A 14,644-nucleotide genomic window follows, 5' to 3' on the forward strand; every position below is an offset into this window, starting at 1 on the left:
AATTTACAAATTTATGTACTTCTGTGTACTAGGTCGTCCAAAGTATGTAGCAGCAACTTCTTCTCTTTTTTAAGTTATCCTGTTTCATCTCCAAACTGATAGCAGACTGGTTGGATGGCTTATTTAGAGGGGATTGTAACTTTTCATGTGGACAGGGAAAAACATCTGCAAATAATGTCGTTTCCTAACAGTAAAGCTCTGATAATATTGAATGCTCACTTACTTGGTTAAATGAGATTTTTTGTTTTCCTGAGCAGATTAACACAACTACCTCTCTGTAAATGCTTTTCTTTAGGCTTTCATATGTAAAAAAAAATTGCTTGGGTAACTGGCATTCTGCTAGAAGAATAAGAGAGAAAAAAGTTATGTGATTAATATTTTTCTATCGATCCCTATTTATTTGACTTCTGCAGATTTATTATTGGGTTTTATAAAAGACAGTTAAGTCAGTGGAATATGAAACAAAAGTCTGTTTGCTACTTTAGCAAAATTGTATTATGTATTTCTAATGTTTAATACGATGAGTAAAATTAAGTTTAATAAGGTCTTACATTATGTATCTAGGAGTCTCTTGCTGAAGTTGAGGAGAAATTTAAAAAAGCAATGGTTTCTAATGCCCAACTGGATAATGAGAAAAATAACTTAATCTATCAAGTGGATACTCTAAAGGATGTCATTGAGGAAAGAGAGGAGCAATTAGCAGAGTATTACAGAGAAAATGAAGATAAGACAAAGGTATTTGTATTTTCTGTATTATTACTAATAAAGAATTTGCATTATTAGCTAGATATTAAGAAGCTTAAGTGTGTGTTTCTGCATGCCTGTAATTTGTTAAACAACTTGGTGTCTGTAATTTTAATGAAGATGAAAACTTTACAAGGTTAATTTTGTTGATGGGCTCACAAGTAGGAAAATGTATTGATTAAGACTATTGAATGTTTTTCTACAACTTACAAATAGATTGGTTTGCATTCAACCATTTTCAGGCTTATTTATGCAATTACTTATCCTGGGGCAATCCAGGTCATTGCTTGTTTAATCTTAGGTTAGTTACTTTCTATCCCTTTGAACTATCAGCAGTCTGTCCTCTTTTAAACTAATTGGCAACACTGTCCAAGTTTTCAGAATGAGAGGTTCTTTTCAAACGGCAGCAACCAGTTGTCTGCAAAGTTGAAAGCTGCTCTGGTCCTTAGCTGCAAGCAAAGGCTTAAGGCACTAGTAACTGCATCAGTAAAGAGGTTTAGTAGCAGCTACGTGCAGAACTTGATTATCATGCTTTCTTCAAACTTCCCTAACCAGATACCCACCAAATGTTTTAGACAAGATGGGAGCTGTGTTCCCAAACATCCTGAGGGCAACAGGTTGGTGAAGACTTTACAGGCCATTTTGTTTAGTGGGGTGGTCTTGAATGTAGAGGCGACTGAGGTGGCCTGAGATCTGCCAGTAAACCATCTAAAGTGGTGCCTCGCAAGACGAAAAGAATCCGTTCCGCGAGTCTCTTCATCTTGCGGTTTTTTCGTCTTGCGAAGCAAGCCCATTAGCGGATTAGCGCTATTAGCGGTTTAGCGGGCTTAGCGGATCAGCTGATAAGCGGCTTAGCGGATCAGCTGATAAGCGGCTTAGCGGCTTGGGAAAAAGGGGGGGGGAGGGAAAAAACCCCCGCAGGAACTCGCAAGACATTTTCGTCTTGCGAAGCAAGCCCATAGGAAATTCGCTTTGCGAAGCACCTCCAAAACGGAAAACCCTTTCGTCTAGGGGTTTTCCGTCTTGCGGGGCACCACTGTAGCTCCTGCAAGTTATTAGGCTCCCAGTTAAGGGTAGGCATAAGTTGTACTGGTCAGTTATCTTGACTGTGCCCTGCTTTTGCTTTGGTTACGAAGCATAATGGAGAATGCCTGTGGACAGAGCTGTAGGCAAGTTGCTTCCTTGTTTCCTCTTAAGACTTGGAATTTAGAAAATCTTGATGCTCTGGCTTCAAAAAGGATTATACAAATGCCAGGCAGAGGTTAATGGCTATTAACTATAATAATTCAAAATGAAACCTCTACATTGATAGTCGATCTGTCTGATTACTGGGGGAAAGTAGGTAATAGGGTCACAAATGTCCTATTTGTGGTTTTCCAAAGATATCTGGCTGGCCACTGTGGGACATACATGAGCCTTAATCTGAGCCAGAAGTGCAACACTTAAGTTCTTAAACTTGGGATCATTCTACTGCAAAGAAATTCTGAGTTTGTACTCTTGCTTTATAAATTCTGGATCCAGAGTATTCACCAATAATAAATAAATTTAAAAATAGCCCACCTATTTCAGGAGTCAGCCCACCCCTTAAGAGAGTAGTGTTGGAGAACAGACAGAGCAGCTAAAACAAATTTATACTCATATAAGCTAGTTCCATTTTTGTGAATCAGCCCAATTAAATAACAAATAATTATACTATTAATGTTCCTATCATGCTTATTTCATCAACTAATATATAATATGCTTGGGCTTTAATTTTCAGCTGCTTAATTTATATTTCCTTAATACAGGAGTTGGAAAGGCAGAAACATATGTGCACCGTTCTGCAGCATAAGATGGATGAACTTAAAGAGGGTCTTCGCCAGAGAGATGAACTAATAGAGGTACATGTTCATACTTGCATTCAAATAACTTGCATTCAAGATAAAATCTGCTTTTTCTATTGTCTAAAATGCTTTCATTCAGGAAAGACTGCAGCATGTGCTGTTTCTGGCACTTGGGTGCCAGTTTATAAAAAGCTAGAGCAGTGTGCTGGGATCAAAAGAAGTCATGATACCATCAGACAAAAAGCAATGTGTCACATGTGCCCTGTTTGGGAGCACATATTCAGAGTCTGGCTCATCAATGACTTTTGTCAATGAGCTTTTCAGCCCTACGAGTTGGTACTGTCCATCTGTTGCTTAAACAGTATTTTTGTTTAGGTATGCTATGCTGTTTTGAGCTTGGTAGCAAATATAGTTTTAGCATTTTAGCAGACGCCCTTTCAGTAATATGTTTGAGTAAAATTAACTTTGGGTTGTTGGGCTTAGTAGTTGCTTTAAAGCTGAATGGCAACAAAGATTTATGCCTAAGCTTGTGGTTCCAATGCAATCAATGTCAGTTGTACAGTGTACTTCGATGCAATATAGATCTTATCCTAAAGCTATTCATAGTTTTATTTAACAAAGGGGAGAGAACCTCTTAGCCAAACCTTTATTCACAAAACCTTCATCTTCTGTGTTTCATTGACTGCCTTACTGACTTCCTCGTATCTCCTTGTAATTTCCTTTACTTGTCTTCTCCCTTCTTTTATTCTTTCCCCTGTGTTTACTGCAGGAGAACCAACGCATGCAACAGAGAATAGAATCTATAACCAAAGAGGTGTTTGACCTCCAGGAAACAGTTAATTGGAAAGATAAAAAAATTGGGGTATGAGATGAATACTGAGGTGAAGAGTGATTAGGAATAGACTGGTATAAGTTGTCAGTGGGATTGTTGATGGTTCCAGTATTGAATTGGGTGTTACAGATAGAAGTACTTCATACTGAATATTTGAGAGTAAATAAATACGGCATGCAGCTTGAACCTAAAACTTCATGAATTAGCGGATTTTGAACATAAAGATAAACATATTCAAGCACTGCAGTGATTTAATTCCAGTGTTATAGCTAGATTCTAGTACAGTTATTTTGGATTTGGATGATAGGCCTGTTCTAGACCTTTCATTGCATTGATTAAAAATAGAGTTTTGAGACAGCCTCAAAAGCATTTACTGTCTAAATACTTAAGCATTCAGGGCATAAAAACAATTTTGCTTGGTTGGGCACACACATACATATGTTTTAGTCCAGAAGAAGTTAAAGGTCATTGAAGTCAATTGGACTTGTAACTTAATACCCACTGATTTCATTTAAACTGTACGCCATTCACATATGAATCATATAAGGCGTCATGTATAGAAAAAGGTGCTGTGCATCTGCATGGCTACTCAGTCCTTCCCCTGCCATCCCTATGTTGAGCACTTTGGCCTTTCCCTGCAGACATCCATGATGCCCCTTCATGCAAGTAATATGCAAAATGGGTGCATACGAGTGTGTGGTGTTAGAGATTCTGAGACTGACACTATAAATTTGAAAAAGTATTACAACTTGTTAGTACAGTGGAACCTTGGTTCTCGAACTTAATCCGTTCCGAGAGTCCATTTGATTCCCAAAACCGTTCCAAAACCAAGGCACAGCTTCCGATTGGCTGCAGGAGTTTCCTGCACTCAAGCAGAAGCCATATTGGACATTCGGCTTTCGAAAAACGTTCGCAAACCAGAACACTTCCAGGTTTTCAGCATTCAGGAGCCGAAACATACAAATACCAAGGCGCTCGAGAACCAAGGTACAACTGTAGTAGAAAAACTGACCTATAGCATAATTGAAAGCTGCCAGGGCATAGATTTAGAGTCTGTTGGACACTATTTTCTCTCTAGGATTGTTTCCATGGATCAGATCTTGCGAACTGCCTTTTCCACACGTGAAAATATTTTAAAATGAGATTCCATAAATAGGATCCTGTTTGTTAGTAATCTACTTTGGATCCAATCTCCCAAATTTATAGGAACTTCTGCATTCAAGTAACTGAAAAAATCTCTCATTTGGTTATTAACTTCTCCTGATGGTGAGGGAAGGCCTAATGCCCTTTTTCCCCCTCTAGAGGATGCTTAACCTATGAGCAGGCACAATACAGATTCACTTCTTTCATATATGAATATCTTCCCATAAAAAGCCCTTGCTCGTTTCCTGTTGAAAAAGTTGTATTGTATTGCAGGAATGGGTGTCCATGGTCCTTTAGGTGTTCTTGGATTTCCTCCATCCTTGATCACTGAGCATGCTGTTTAGGTGTCCAGCAAGAGCTGGAGGCCCACAAGTGCCCCATCTCTAGTGTAACGGATAGGGTTTTCTAGGACTGCTACCAAAAGTCCCAGATCCATTAAAAATAAATAAATCAGTACAGCTGTATCCTACAATTGGCTGTGTTTGTTATGCTTGAATAGATTGCAAAAATTAAACATGCTTTATCTCTGATCTTTCAAAATCCAAATGTTTTTGGAACTATGGGATTGTTGAACTCATTCAGCTTGGCTCAAGCACTAGGCAGAAAGCCTAAGGTTACTTTATTAAAATAGACATGAATTGTATTTATAGTTTAGTACGTAACATGGAATCGCTGAGATTTTTTAGCATTTCCCAGGTCTGCTGTAATGCCGGGGTGGTGGTGGATATTTATGCCAAGCATGAACTTCTGTGGCAAACACAGGACTGTGCACGACTTTCTTTTCTCCTTTCTGCCTCACTTTTTGTTCAGCTAATTATCTTTTATTTGCAAGAAATCTTTCTTACCTATCGCACATTCTCTCTCTATGCTGTTCCTTTCCGCTACCTGCCTGCACCCAGGCCCTAGAGAGACAGAAAGAGTACTTTGACTGCATTAGGATTGAGCGGGATGAGCTCAGAGATGAGCTGGCTGACCTGAAGGAAACAATGAAGACAGGAGAGGTACGTTAGCTGTAGCAGCACTTGGCAATGTCGACTGCTGGATGAAGCCATAGTCAGTGTGTTGGAGAGGGACATATCATTATTTCAGCATGCCCCTTTTCCACTGAAGCTAAAGCATGAACAGGAGCAGTGGTGCTGCTGCTTCTTGCAGCGTCTACTGAGCAAAGCGTTCACCAATTAACAGTCTCTAAGAGAAGCTTATGTTTATCTTGTTTTTTTTTCCAGAAGCATGGATTAGTTATCATCCCAGATGGCACTCCAAATGGTGATGTCAACCATGAACCAGTAGTTGGTTCAATAACTGTTGTATCGCAAGAAGCTGCTCAGGTCCTGGAATCCGCAGGAGAAGGACCACTAGGTAAATTTACAGAGAACCACTTTCTTCAGAATGTTGACTTTCATTTTCAGTGTGTATAGATAAGAATCGAGTAGCTTAGGTCCCCTCCCACATTTATAAAACTTGTTTTTGAATAGATGGAACTATTAGTTCTGTGTGAATTACATAGCTGCAGCAGTCTTGGAATCTGTTCAGAGATGATATGGTATTTATAGATGCACTGTATGTACCTATGTAGCTTACTAAAAAGATAAATAAAGCAGTATCATGCGGAAATGAATGTCAGAATTCAAAATGTGTGCAAAAAGCAACAATTATACTCCATTGAATATTAGTTCAGTGGACATTACAGCACTGTGTGCTAGGGTCTATGTCTTTAAAAAGAGCCATTGCCATACTTTCAGCTATCATGTGAAAAGTACCAAATATGGAATTGTTAGTTTAGTTGCTATTCAATTGTAGTATGTCCAATCCTTCATTCTTGAAAGCAAGTCTCTTAGGTCCAAATAAGTATCATTTTTTAAAAAAACTTAATACACAATTTTACACTTTTTGAAGTTCTTCTTACTGACCTTGCTGTTTCTTAATGAAATTTCAAATGAAATTCTGTTCATCCAAGAGAGTTCTTCCTTTTAACCTTTTTTGTTTTGCTAAGCTTCCAATGGAAGGAATTGTAATTGGAATTTTCTAACTGAACTGTTGGTTTCTTTTAGATGTTAGGCTACGAAAGCTAGCGGGAGAAAAGGAAGAGCTATTGTCACAGGTAAAGTCTCTCTCCCCTTCCTGCAACCGAAAAGTGATTGAACGGCTCAGACTCAAAACTTTTCAATTTGGGGGAAGTTATTTAACAGTACCAGGCCCTTGCTGTGCTTGAGCAACACTGCTTGCTACTGAAAAACTTCACTACGTTGAATTGCTTAATGTTTCTTGCAGACCTTCAGGGACTGCAACTACTTTCATAGCTTTGCCTCATGCTCCAAAGAATAAATTAATGTTACAATCTTAATGTCATGAGAACTATGTACCCCAAACCCTGAAACTTAAACTAGAACAAACCCTGAGACTTAAACTAGAAAATATATACTTAAGCAAACAACAACCCTGAAATTAGAAGTGGTTGTAGCATTTGTCTATCACTAGGATTCTCTTTCCGCCCCATTGTAAAACTGTCTCGATATTTCCTTGTTGCTGAATGTTGGTCATTGCTACTGGTGGAAACCTGTGATACTATTATTATTTAAAGAAGTCCACTCTTCACACATATCCACAACTAAGTTGCTATTCTCTTGGAATGGCAGTAGCATTCTAATAACCTTGTTCCAACATATACTGTGCAATTATTTTAGGTTGAAAATAGTTACTATGAACTGCTTCTGGGAGCAGTATACGATGACCATAAAAAGAAAAATGGTTGTAAATGCCAGTAATACACCTTAACAAGTATAAATAGACAATATTGAACTATTCACAGAATGCTATATTTTCATTTCAGATTAAAAAAATGAAATTACAGTTGGAGGAAGAACGGCAGAAATCCTCTGGAAATGATGGCACAAATTCTAATTTAACGGGATTGGAAAACGGTTCAGATTTGCAGTTTATTGAAATGCAGAGTATGTATATTTTCATCCTTCAATTCTGTATGGCATTTCTACTTTTGAAGAGTGCACATGGTAGGAACATTCATGCCTGAACAGTTTTCTGTTGCCACTTCCCACATAAATAGCAAAATATAAAATATACAGAATACAGTAAAATGCAGTAGATGGGAGCATAAGGCGACCTTGGCTTAAATTCCTGGAATTTGTTTGATTAATCTTCTTGCTTAAGCTGCTACACAGATTTTGAGAAAATTAAATGAGAGTAGGAACACTTAGATTGTGGTTTCTCTGCAGTTACACATATGGGATCTGCATGTGTGCAGAACATCATTTCAGAAACACCTAGAGCAGGGGTAAAAGGTAAAGGGACCCCTGACCATTAGGTCCAGTCGTGACTGACTCTGGGGTTGCGGTGCTCATCTTGCTTTATTGGCCGAGGGAGCCGGTGTATAGCTTCCGGGTCATGTGGCCAGCATGACTAAGCCGCTTCTGGTGAACCAGAACAGCACACGGAAACGCCATTTACCTTCCCGCCGGAGTGGTACCTATTTATCTACTTGCACTTTTTGGTGTGCTTTCGAACTGCTAGGTTGGCAGGAGCAGGGACCGAGCAACGGGAGCTCACCCCATCGCGGGGATTTGAACCGCCAACCTTCTGATCAGCAAGTCCTAGGTTCTGTGGTTTAACGCACAGCACCACCCGCGTTCCGATAGAGCAGGGGTAGTGAATCTTTTTATACCTATTGCCCATTAATGCATTTTTCTTGATGGTCAAATTTCCTTACCGCCCACTAGTACTCAATGAAAGGAGGAATCAGCTTTTGCTGTAGAACCCCCTCCCACCCACCTAGAATCCTGAAACACCCACTAGTGGGCAGTAGCGACCAGGTTGACAACCCCTGGTCTAGAGGTTTGCAGAGCTTGTAGTCCCATGGCTAAAGCAGGGAACCCGGTGTCTCTGCATTGCTCAAGAGTGGGACCAAGAATCTCTGCTCATTTCCCATGAAATTTTTGGATTATTGTTCAACAAAATTTGTACATCACAAAGTGATGTAGTAGACGGAAGCAAAAGGAGAAATATAAACATATCTTGTAGAATAAGATGATTATTCAGTAATGAATTACTGAAGTTGAGACCTGCAAGTTGAATTTCATCTTCCAATGGCTTTAAGTCCATCCTACATCACACATTACATTTTATCTACATGTTTGTAATGTGAAGATTGCAGTTGGTCAAATAGGCACACCCTGAACCCACAGAAGGCAGTGAATTTCCTACAATGTGTACACACGGTGTGTGTCATCTTTACAATGTCTGCTACGTATACTGTCATCTGTACCCACCTATTCATATATAGTAGGTACAGCTCAGTCGGTGAAACATGAGACTCTTAGGGTCATGGGTTCTGTATTGCAGGTGGTTGGACTAGATGAGCCTCATGGTCCCTTCAATTCTATGAATTGTTGAATGAAGTAATCTTTGGACCCTAGTGAAATTATACAGTGCTAGGTACTTTTAGTAGATTTGGAGTGTAATCTAGCCATTTGAATTTGAAAATGTTAATTTGTATTCAAAATCATTTTGCCTTATATTAGGAAACATCCCTTTTCATTTTACAGTGGTACCTCGGGTTACATACGCTTCAGGTTACAGACTCCGCTAACTCAGAAATAGTACCTTGGGTTAAGAACTTTGCTTCAAGATGAGAACAGAAATCGCACGGCAGAAGCGAGAGGCCCCATTAGCTAAAGTGGTGCTTCAGGTTAAGAATAGTTTCAGGTTAAGAGCAGACCTCCGGAACGAATTAAGTACTTAACCCGAGGTACCACTGTACTTTAGCGCACACTCCCCACAATGCACTTGGACCTGATATAGTTACCTTAAATGAGATAGGGTTTCAAGAGTGAAGATCTACAGTGGCAGAAAGAAATAGGTTCAGGAGGTTTAACAGAAGGCTACAGTTGAGGGAATATTTCATTTAAGAGCTAGTACCAATAAGGGCTCCTTGGGTGGCTTTTAACTACATTTTACTCAGAGCAGACCTATTGAAATTGATGAACACAACTAAGGTGGGTCTACTCTCAGTAAAATTTAGTTTACTACCATCCCCATTCATTCTCTCTGAAAGTAGCATCCTTTAGCAGGACTTACAACACATGCTGGATGAGGTATGATTTAGGAAAGAAACTCTCCAGATTAATTTCTGCAAAACAGTAACCTGTTACAACTTTTCTCAGAACACATCTTAAAGAAGTTGACCCTCAAACCTCCGAAGGACTGCTTATACCCCACCCACAAGTCCTTCAGCAAGCAAGGACAAACCCAGCACCTTAGCAGACATCTAATATTTTAAATATTCTTGATCCTTATGTAACCAGTTGACTATATTTTCTAATCACCAACCCATCACTACACTCAAAACCAAGAGCCCATTATCCAGGGATGCTGTGTTTTATTTCAATAAAATGATTGGCTAAAACTCTTGAGCTCTTTAGATTTTGAGGGATAAAAACCCATAGGGAATTCACTCCTCAAAAAAGTCTATTTTATGTACCATGTGCTATCCTTTCATCAAATAACAAATTGTACAGGTACGTCCAACATTTCCTATCCTATTTTAGCCAAAGCGGAAAAATATAATCTTCACTGACATTTGATTTAAATGTTCAGTTGACAGCCATTAAATGCTTAATTTTCTTGTGTCTAGGAGATGCCAACAGACAAATAAGTGAATTTAAGTTTAAGCTTTCAAAAGCTGAACAAGATATAACTACTCTGGAACAAAATGTAGGTACCTTTTTGTTATACGTATTTCCTAAACTTTTTTCGATACCACATACATGTGTTATGCTCTTGTATAATAGACTGCAGAAACTATGTCCTCCACGTCATAATTCAGTAGAGCCAATGTGGCAAATTATCCTGAGGGCTTCATGCTCCTATAGAGAATTTGTCCCTGAATGTGAGTTTCATTCTTTCAGAGGACCAGAGCTATTAGGTATATGAGTTGGTTGGTGTGAACTTTGCAAGAAAATAGCCACTTGTATGCTAAGCTAACAAAATGAAAACACAGCTATATAGTGCATGTGAAAATTTGTGGGGAACAGGTACACATTTTAAAAATAAGGCTTTTACAGCCTTGTAAAAGTGATGTTTTTAATGTTTGGTGCTTTTATATTTGTGGGAAGGTGCTCAAGAGTGGCTGGGACAAGCCACATGGATGGGTGGGGTACAAATAACAAAATTATTCTTATAAAAGTGCTTGGTAGAGTTGAGCCTAGTCTCACCGTTCACATAAATTCATTGGTATCCTGTAAGATTCTTGAAGCATTACCATTCAGCACATACTGGCCACATTCAGACAATCATTACCTGATTCCCTAAGTTTTATGATTAATGCCTTGTGAACAAGCCCAAGATATTAAGCTGTTGGCTTAATATTCTGGCATGTTTGACACAATAGGGAGCCATAGTTTAACTGAAGACTTTCCTGCCTTGTTCACTCGCATGAAGACGTCAAGCAGGCTTGTTCAAAAGTCGGCTGATGAAGCTGAGACATGATTGTTTGAATACAGCAATGTGATTTGGCTGCCTCAAGGAAGGCAGTAAAGGTGACAAGTTTTGTGCCCTTTTAGTGCTACATAAAGGAAGGTCACAGATAAAGGGGGCATTTCTTGTATACGGGAACATGAGTGAATCATTGCTTTAAACCTGTTTGATCTTTTAGGTTGTAAGACTTGAAGGACAAGTAGTACGATACAAAACTGCTGCTGAGAATGCAGAAAAAGTAGAAGATGAACTCAAAGCAGAAAAGAGAAAACTTCAGCGAGAGGTAATTGTCTGTTTCACACAGGGTGAAAAAGTTCTTAGAATTTATATATAGGAGGCAATAACATTTAAAGATGGGGTGAGGTTATTTTTATATCAAAGTCTTTAAAATATTCTGCCTCTTGACAGTCTCTGGAAATGGGAATGGTGAGCACAGACATTGTCATGTGGGATTTTTTGGACTGTTACATTAATAAAAAAAGTTAGCGGTTACTGAGTAACTATACAGAGAGATCAATCTTCTGCTGCTGCAGTATGCTATGTTTAAAATCAGAATGTTGTTACTGCATACTCATGTACGATGGCTTGTTATTAAACAATAGCTGGGGGGTTCTCTGGTGGAAAAAAATACTAAATTCACAACAGATTACTTCTTTAAACCTGTGTGTGCTCTAATGAATTGAGAAAATGTGTCCCAATGTTAAAAGTGGCTGTGCTCCCCTTCCCTTCTTAGAGCTTTCCTCTCTACTGGGGTTTGATGCCATAATCAATCATAACTTGGAGAAGTGATGAGGCAGGTGGAAGGTTCTGCACTTACCTCTAGGCCCCTCTTTGCGGTTAAGATATCCTTTCAGGTTCTACAGAATTGCTTTAGATCCAGTTTATCCACCTACCTTTTTTGGATTCAAATTACCTACTGGGTAATTTAGTCAAACTGGCGAGTGGAAATTCTGTTTGTAGAAGGGGCTGTTTTCGAGTAACTACATGGCCTCCGGACCTTCATTGTGTAAACATGTTTTCAAACTGCACCAAAGCTCCACTAAAGTTTTCGTTTTTCCTTTGTTTTTTGAAACTGCATTGGCTTGATTTAAAATTCTTAGTCCTCTCAAACTGTTGCACTTACAAGGTATTGGCTTTTTCTTTTCAGTTAAGAACAGCATTGGACAGGATAGAAGAGATGGAGATGACCAACAGCCACTTAGTAAAACGGTTGGAGAAAATGAAGGCAAACAGAACTGCACTCCTATCTCAACAGTAGAAAGAAAGTTTAAAAAATTGCACTGCTCCTTGAAAACTTGTCCCTAGCTTGTTTTAATACAGACTTTCTTTGGCACAAGCATTGAACATTGAGTTGTTCAATGAGTTTTAGTTTCATAATTAAGTGGCAAATATTTTGTAACGAGTGGATGAAAAAAAAACCTCTGAATTTTTATGCGAATGAGTTTTGCAGCTTAATTCTAGAGTCTTCTCGAGCCCAATGCTGTTATTTCACAATTGTGAAATCAAATGTATTCATTGAAACTCTTCCACTGCTTTAATAATGCTTGGTGCTTGGAGACAACTGCATGAATTCAAGTGAATGCTGCATTACAAATTAACCAATTATGTGCTGAAGACATCACATGGCACAAGTGCCTTCTATATGGTGCAATGTAGACGTCAATGATTAAGATAACCTTTGGAATCATAACATTTATTTTAAGATACCTTTGGGGGTTCTATGTTTGCTAAACTTTATACATTTTGATGGAAAACACTTTTGTAAAATATTTAAATTTATATAAAATAGAAATGACTGTATAAAATTTGCTTTATTGCATGGGTGATGCACAACCTGAGTTTAGACTTCCTAAAGTACTATTCATAACTACTCTTTATGTTAAGAGTGGTGACTTACGTTTTGCTGTACATTGTAAACCTGGTGTTGGCAGCTGCTCAAGCGTGGAGTGGAACACTGGGTGGGTAGGAGAAATGTGGTGAAGGATATAAACAATAAATGGACAATTTGCTTAACAAAATGAACACTGAATGTTTTTACTTTAGTTAGCAACTTTTCATTGTGTTAAGCATTTGCAATGTTAACTTAAAAACAAATGTGTGACACAAACAGCTTCACTACATTATGAAATTGTAACACAGGTTAGCTACCTTACTTTGCAACTGACCGTGGCTAACCTTTTTATAAGAGGCTAAGTGTGTGCAATCAACAGTTGCAGATCTGTCAAATGTCTAGGGCTTGTTACATTGTTCTTGGGCTCACATAGATTAATTGACCAGTTTGTTTGCCCAGGATCCTGGAGTCACAGAAACATCAGTCTGCTGTTATCCAGCCCCTATATAGAGGTAGGTGCTTTGAGCTTTTCCTCCCCCCTCACCTTGTTTCTTGCGTTCAGAAGCAAAGATGGTAGTTCCTCAATTTTAATATGGTAACATCATCTCGTCCTGGATGACTAGCATTTAAGGTTACTGCTGTCAGATTTTTATATTTATCCAATCCATCCCCAAATGGACCTACATAATTCATTATTAGTATATAAGATAAAGTGAAGAGGGCTCAATACCTTTGTCTACAGAACTCTACCTTGTCCACTTTTCAGCCACAGGTAGAAGCTTTGGTATTTGCTAGTCATCCTATACAAAAGTTGCGTATTCTGGCATCTTGTAAAGCTGAACACTTCCTGGTCTGCAATTCAGTCACTTCTACAATTCTCAGTGATAACAGCACCACTGCAGGGAAAGCTGTGTAACTAGTTCAGCATCTTTCAAACACTTTGTACAAGTCTGGTAAATTAGCAAGCTGCAAAACGCTGCCATCTTCTGTGAAGTTTTTAGGAGGCAAAAGGTATGTCCGAAGAACTTTATAAAGCACATGTTCCACTGTCCATTTCCATGATCTCTTGCCAGCTCCAGAGTCTTCAGCCTGCAAAGTAGTTTAAATAAAGCAGTTTGACTAAGGTTTTAGTAAATACTAATGTTGTGTTCAATAATTCTGTGGCTAATGCACCACCTCCTTTTAGAGTTCTATGTATTTATTTGTTTCCCTATCTACTGCTCATTCAGCTTGTGAAATTTATACCAAAAGAAGAAATGGTCAGAGTCATGCACTATTAACATGACACTTAATTGTTCTGAAAGGATTATTCATTCTTATGTGCCACCATTCTGGCAACAGACGTTCCGTAAGCCACTTCTGAGCATCACTCTTCCTGATGACACCTATACTTTTCTGTTTGGAACCCTCGCTTGATCATTCTGCTAACGGCAATGACTGTCTCAGTGAAGGAACTCCATCCCCTCAGGTAGCACTTGGCTTATAACTAAGGATGAATATAGACTGAAATCTGTGGCCTTCACAGTACTTGCTGTCCTTGGGCTTGCCAATCGGAAGGTAGGCAGTTTAAGTCTGCATGACGGAGCGAGCTCCCGTTGCTCTGTCCCAGCTCCTGCTAACCTAGCAGTTTGAAAACAGCGTCCAGAGTAGATAAATAGGTACCACTGCAATGGGAAGGTAAATGGCGTTTCTGTGCGCTCTGACACTTGTCACAGTGTCCCGTTGCACCAGAAGCAGTTTAGTCAATGCTGGCCACGACCCGAAAAGCTGTCTGCGGATAAG

The 14,644-nt window shown here is 39.0% G+C and overlaps 2 protein-coding genes and 1 long non-coding RNA gene across 15 annotated transcripts in view; 1 reads left to right on the forward strand and 2 right to left on the reverse strand.

The window, feature by feature from the left end:
- LRRFIP2 (LRR binding FLII interacting protein 2) overlaps positions 1 to 13,053 on the forward strand; it is a 48,590-nt gene extending 35,537 nt beyond the window's left edge. For 7 of the 12 annotated variants that reach the window (XM_081931076.1, XM_081931070.1, XM_081931074.1 and 4 more), the window contains 10 exons: positions 565 to 735; positions 2,532 to 2,624; positions 3,337 to 3,429; positions 5,442 to 5,543; positions 5,769 to 5,901; positions 6,594 to 6,643; positions 7,373 to 7,493; positions 10,190 to 10,269; positions 11,210 to 11,314; positions 12,179 to 13,053. In XM_081931076.1, coding sequence (XP_081787202.1) covers positions 565 to 735; positions 2,532 to 2,624; positions 3,337 to 3,429; positions 5,442 to 5,543; positions 5,769 to 5,901; positions 6,594 to 6,643; positions 7,373 to 7,493; positions 10,190 to 10,269; positions 11,210 to 11,314; positions 12,179 to 12,289 — 1,059 coding nt within the window. In that variant the 3' untranslated portion in view covers positions 12,290 to 13,053. The remainder of the gene's footprint in view (positions 1 to 564; positions 736 to 2,531; positions 2,625 to 3,336; positions 3,430 to 5,441; positions 5,544 to 5,768; positions 5,902 to 6,593; positions 6,644 to 7,372; positions 7,494 to 10,189; positions 10,270 to 11,209; positions 11,315 to 12,178) is intronic. The other 5 variants (XM_081931079.1, XM_081931073.1, XM_081931072.1 and 2 more) reach the window with 2 other exon arrangements.
- On the reverse strand, positions 12,824 to 13,781 carry LOC309380954. Its single transcript, XR_014173217.1, has 2 exons — positions 13,593 to 13,781; positions 12,824 to 12,985 (listed from the first exon to the last, which is right to left on the reverse strand). It is a non-coding gene; the product is annotated as an uncharacterized lncRNA (long non-coding RNA).
- Positions 13,782 to 13,783: 2 nt separating this feature from the next.
- MLH1 (mutL homolog 1) overlaps positions 13,784 to 14,644 on the reverse strand; it is a gene marked incomplete at its 3' end in the record, with an annotated part of 29,434 nt that continues 28,573 nt past the window's right edge. For both annotated transcript variants that reach the window (XM_081931068.1, XM_081931069.1), the window contains one exon: positions 13,784 to 13,951. In XM_081931068.1, coding sequence (XP_081787194.1) covers positions 13,784 to 13,951 — 168 coding nt within the window. The remainder of the gene's footprint in view (positions 13,952 to 14,644) is intronic.

The sequence above is a fragment of the Podarcis melisellensis genome, assembly GCF_964234715.1.
Source record: "Podarcis melisellensis genome assembly, chromosome: 12".
Taxonomy (NCBI): domain Eukaryota; kingdom Metazoa; phylum Chordata; class Lepidosauria; order Squamata; family Lacertidae; genus Podarcis; species Podarcis melisellensis.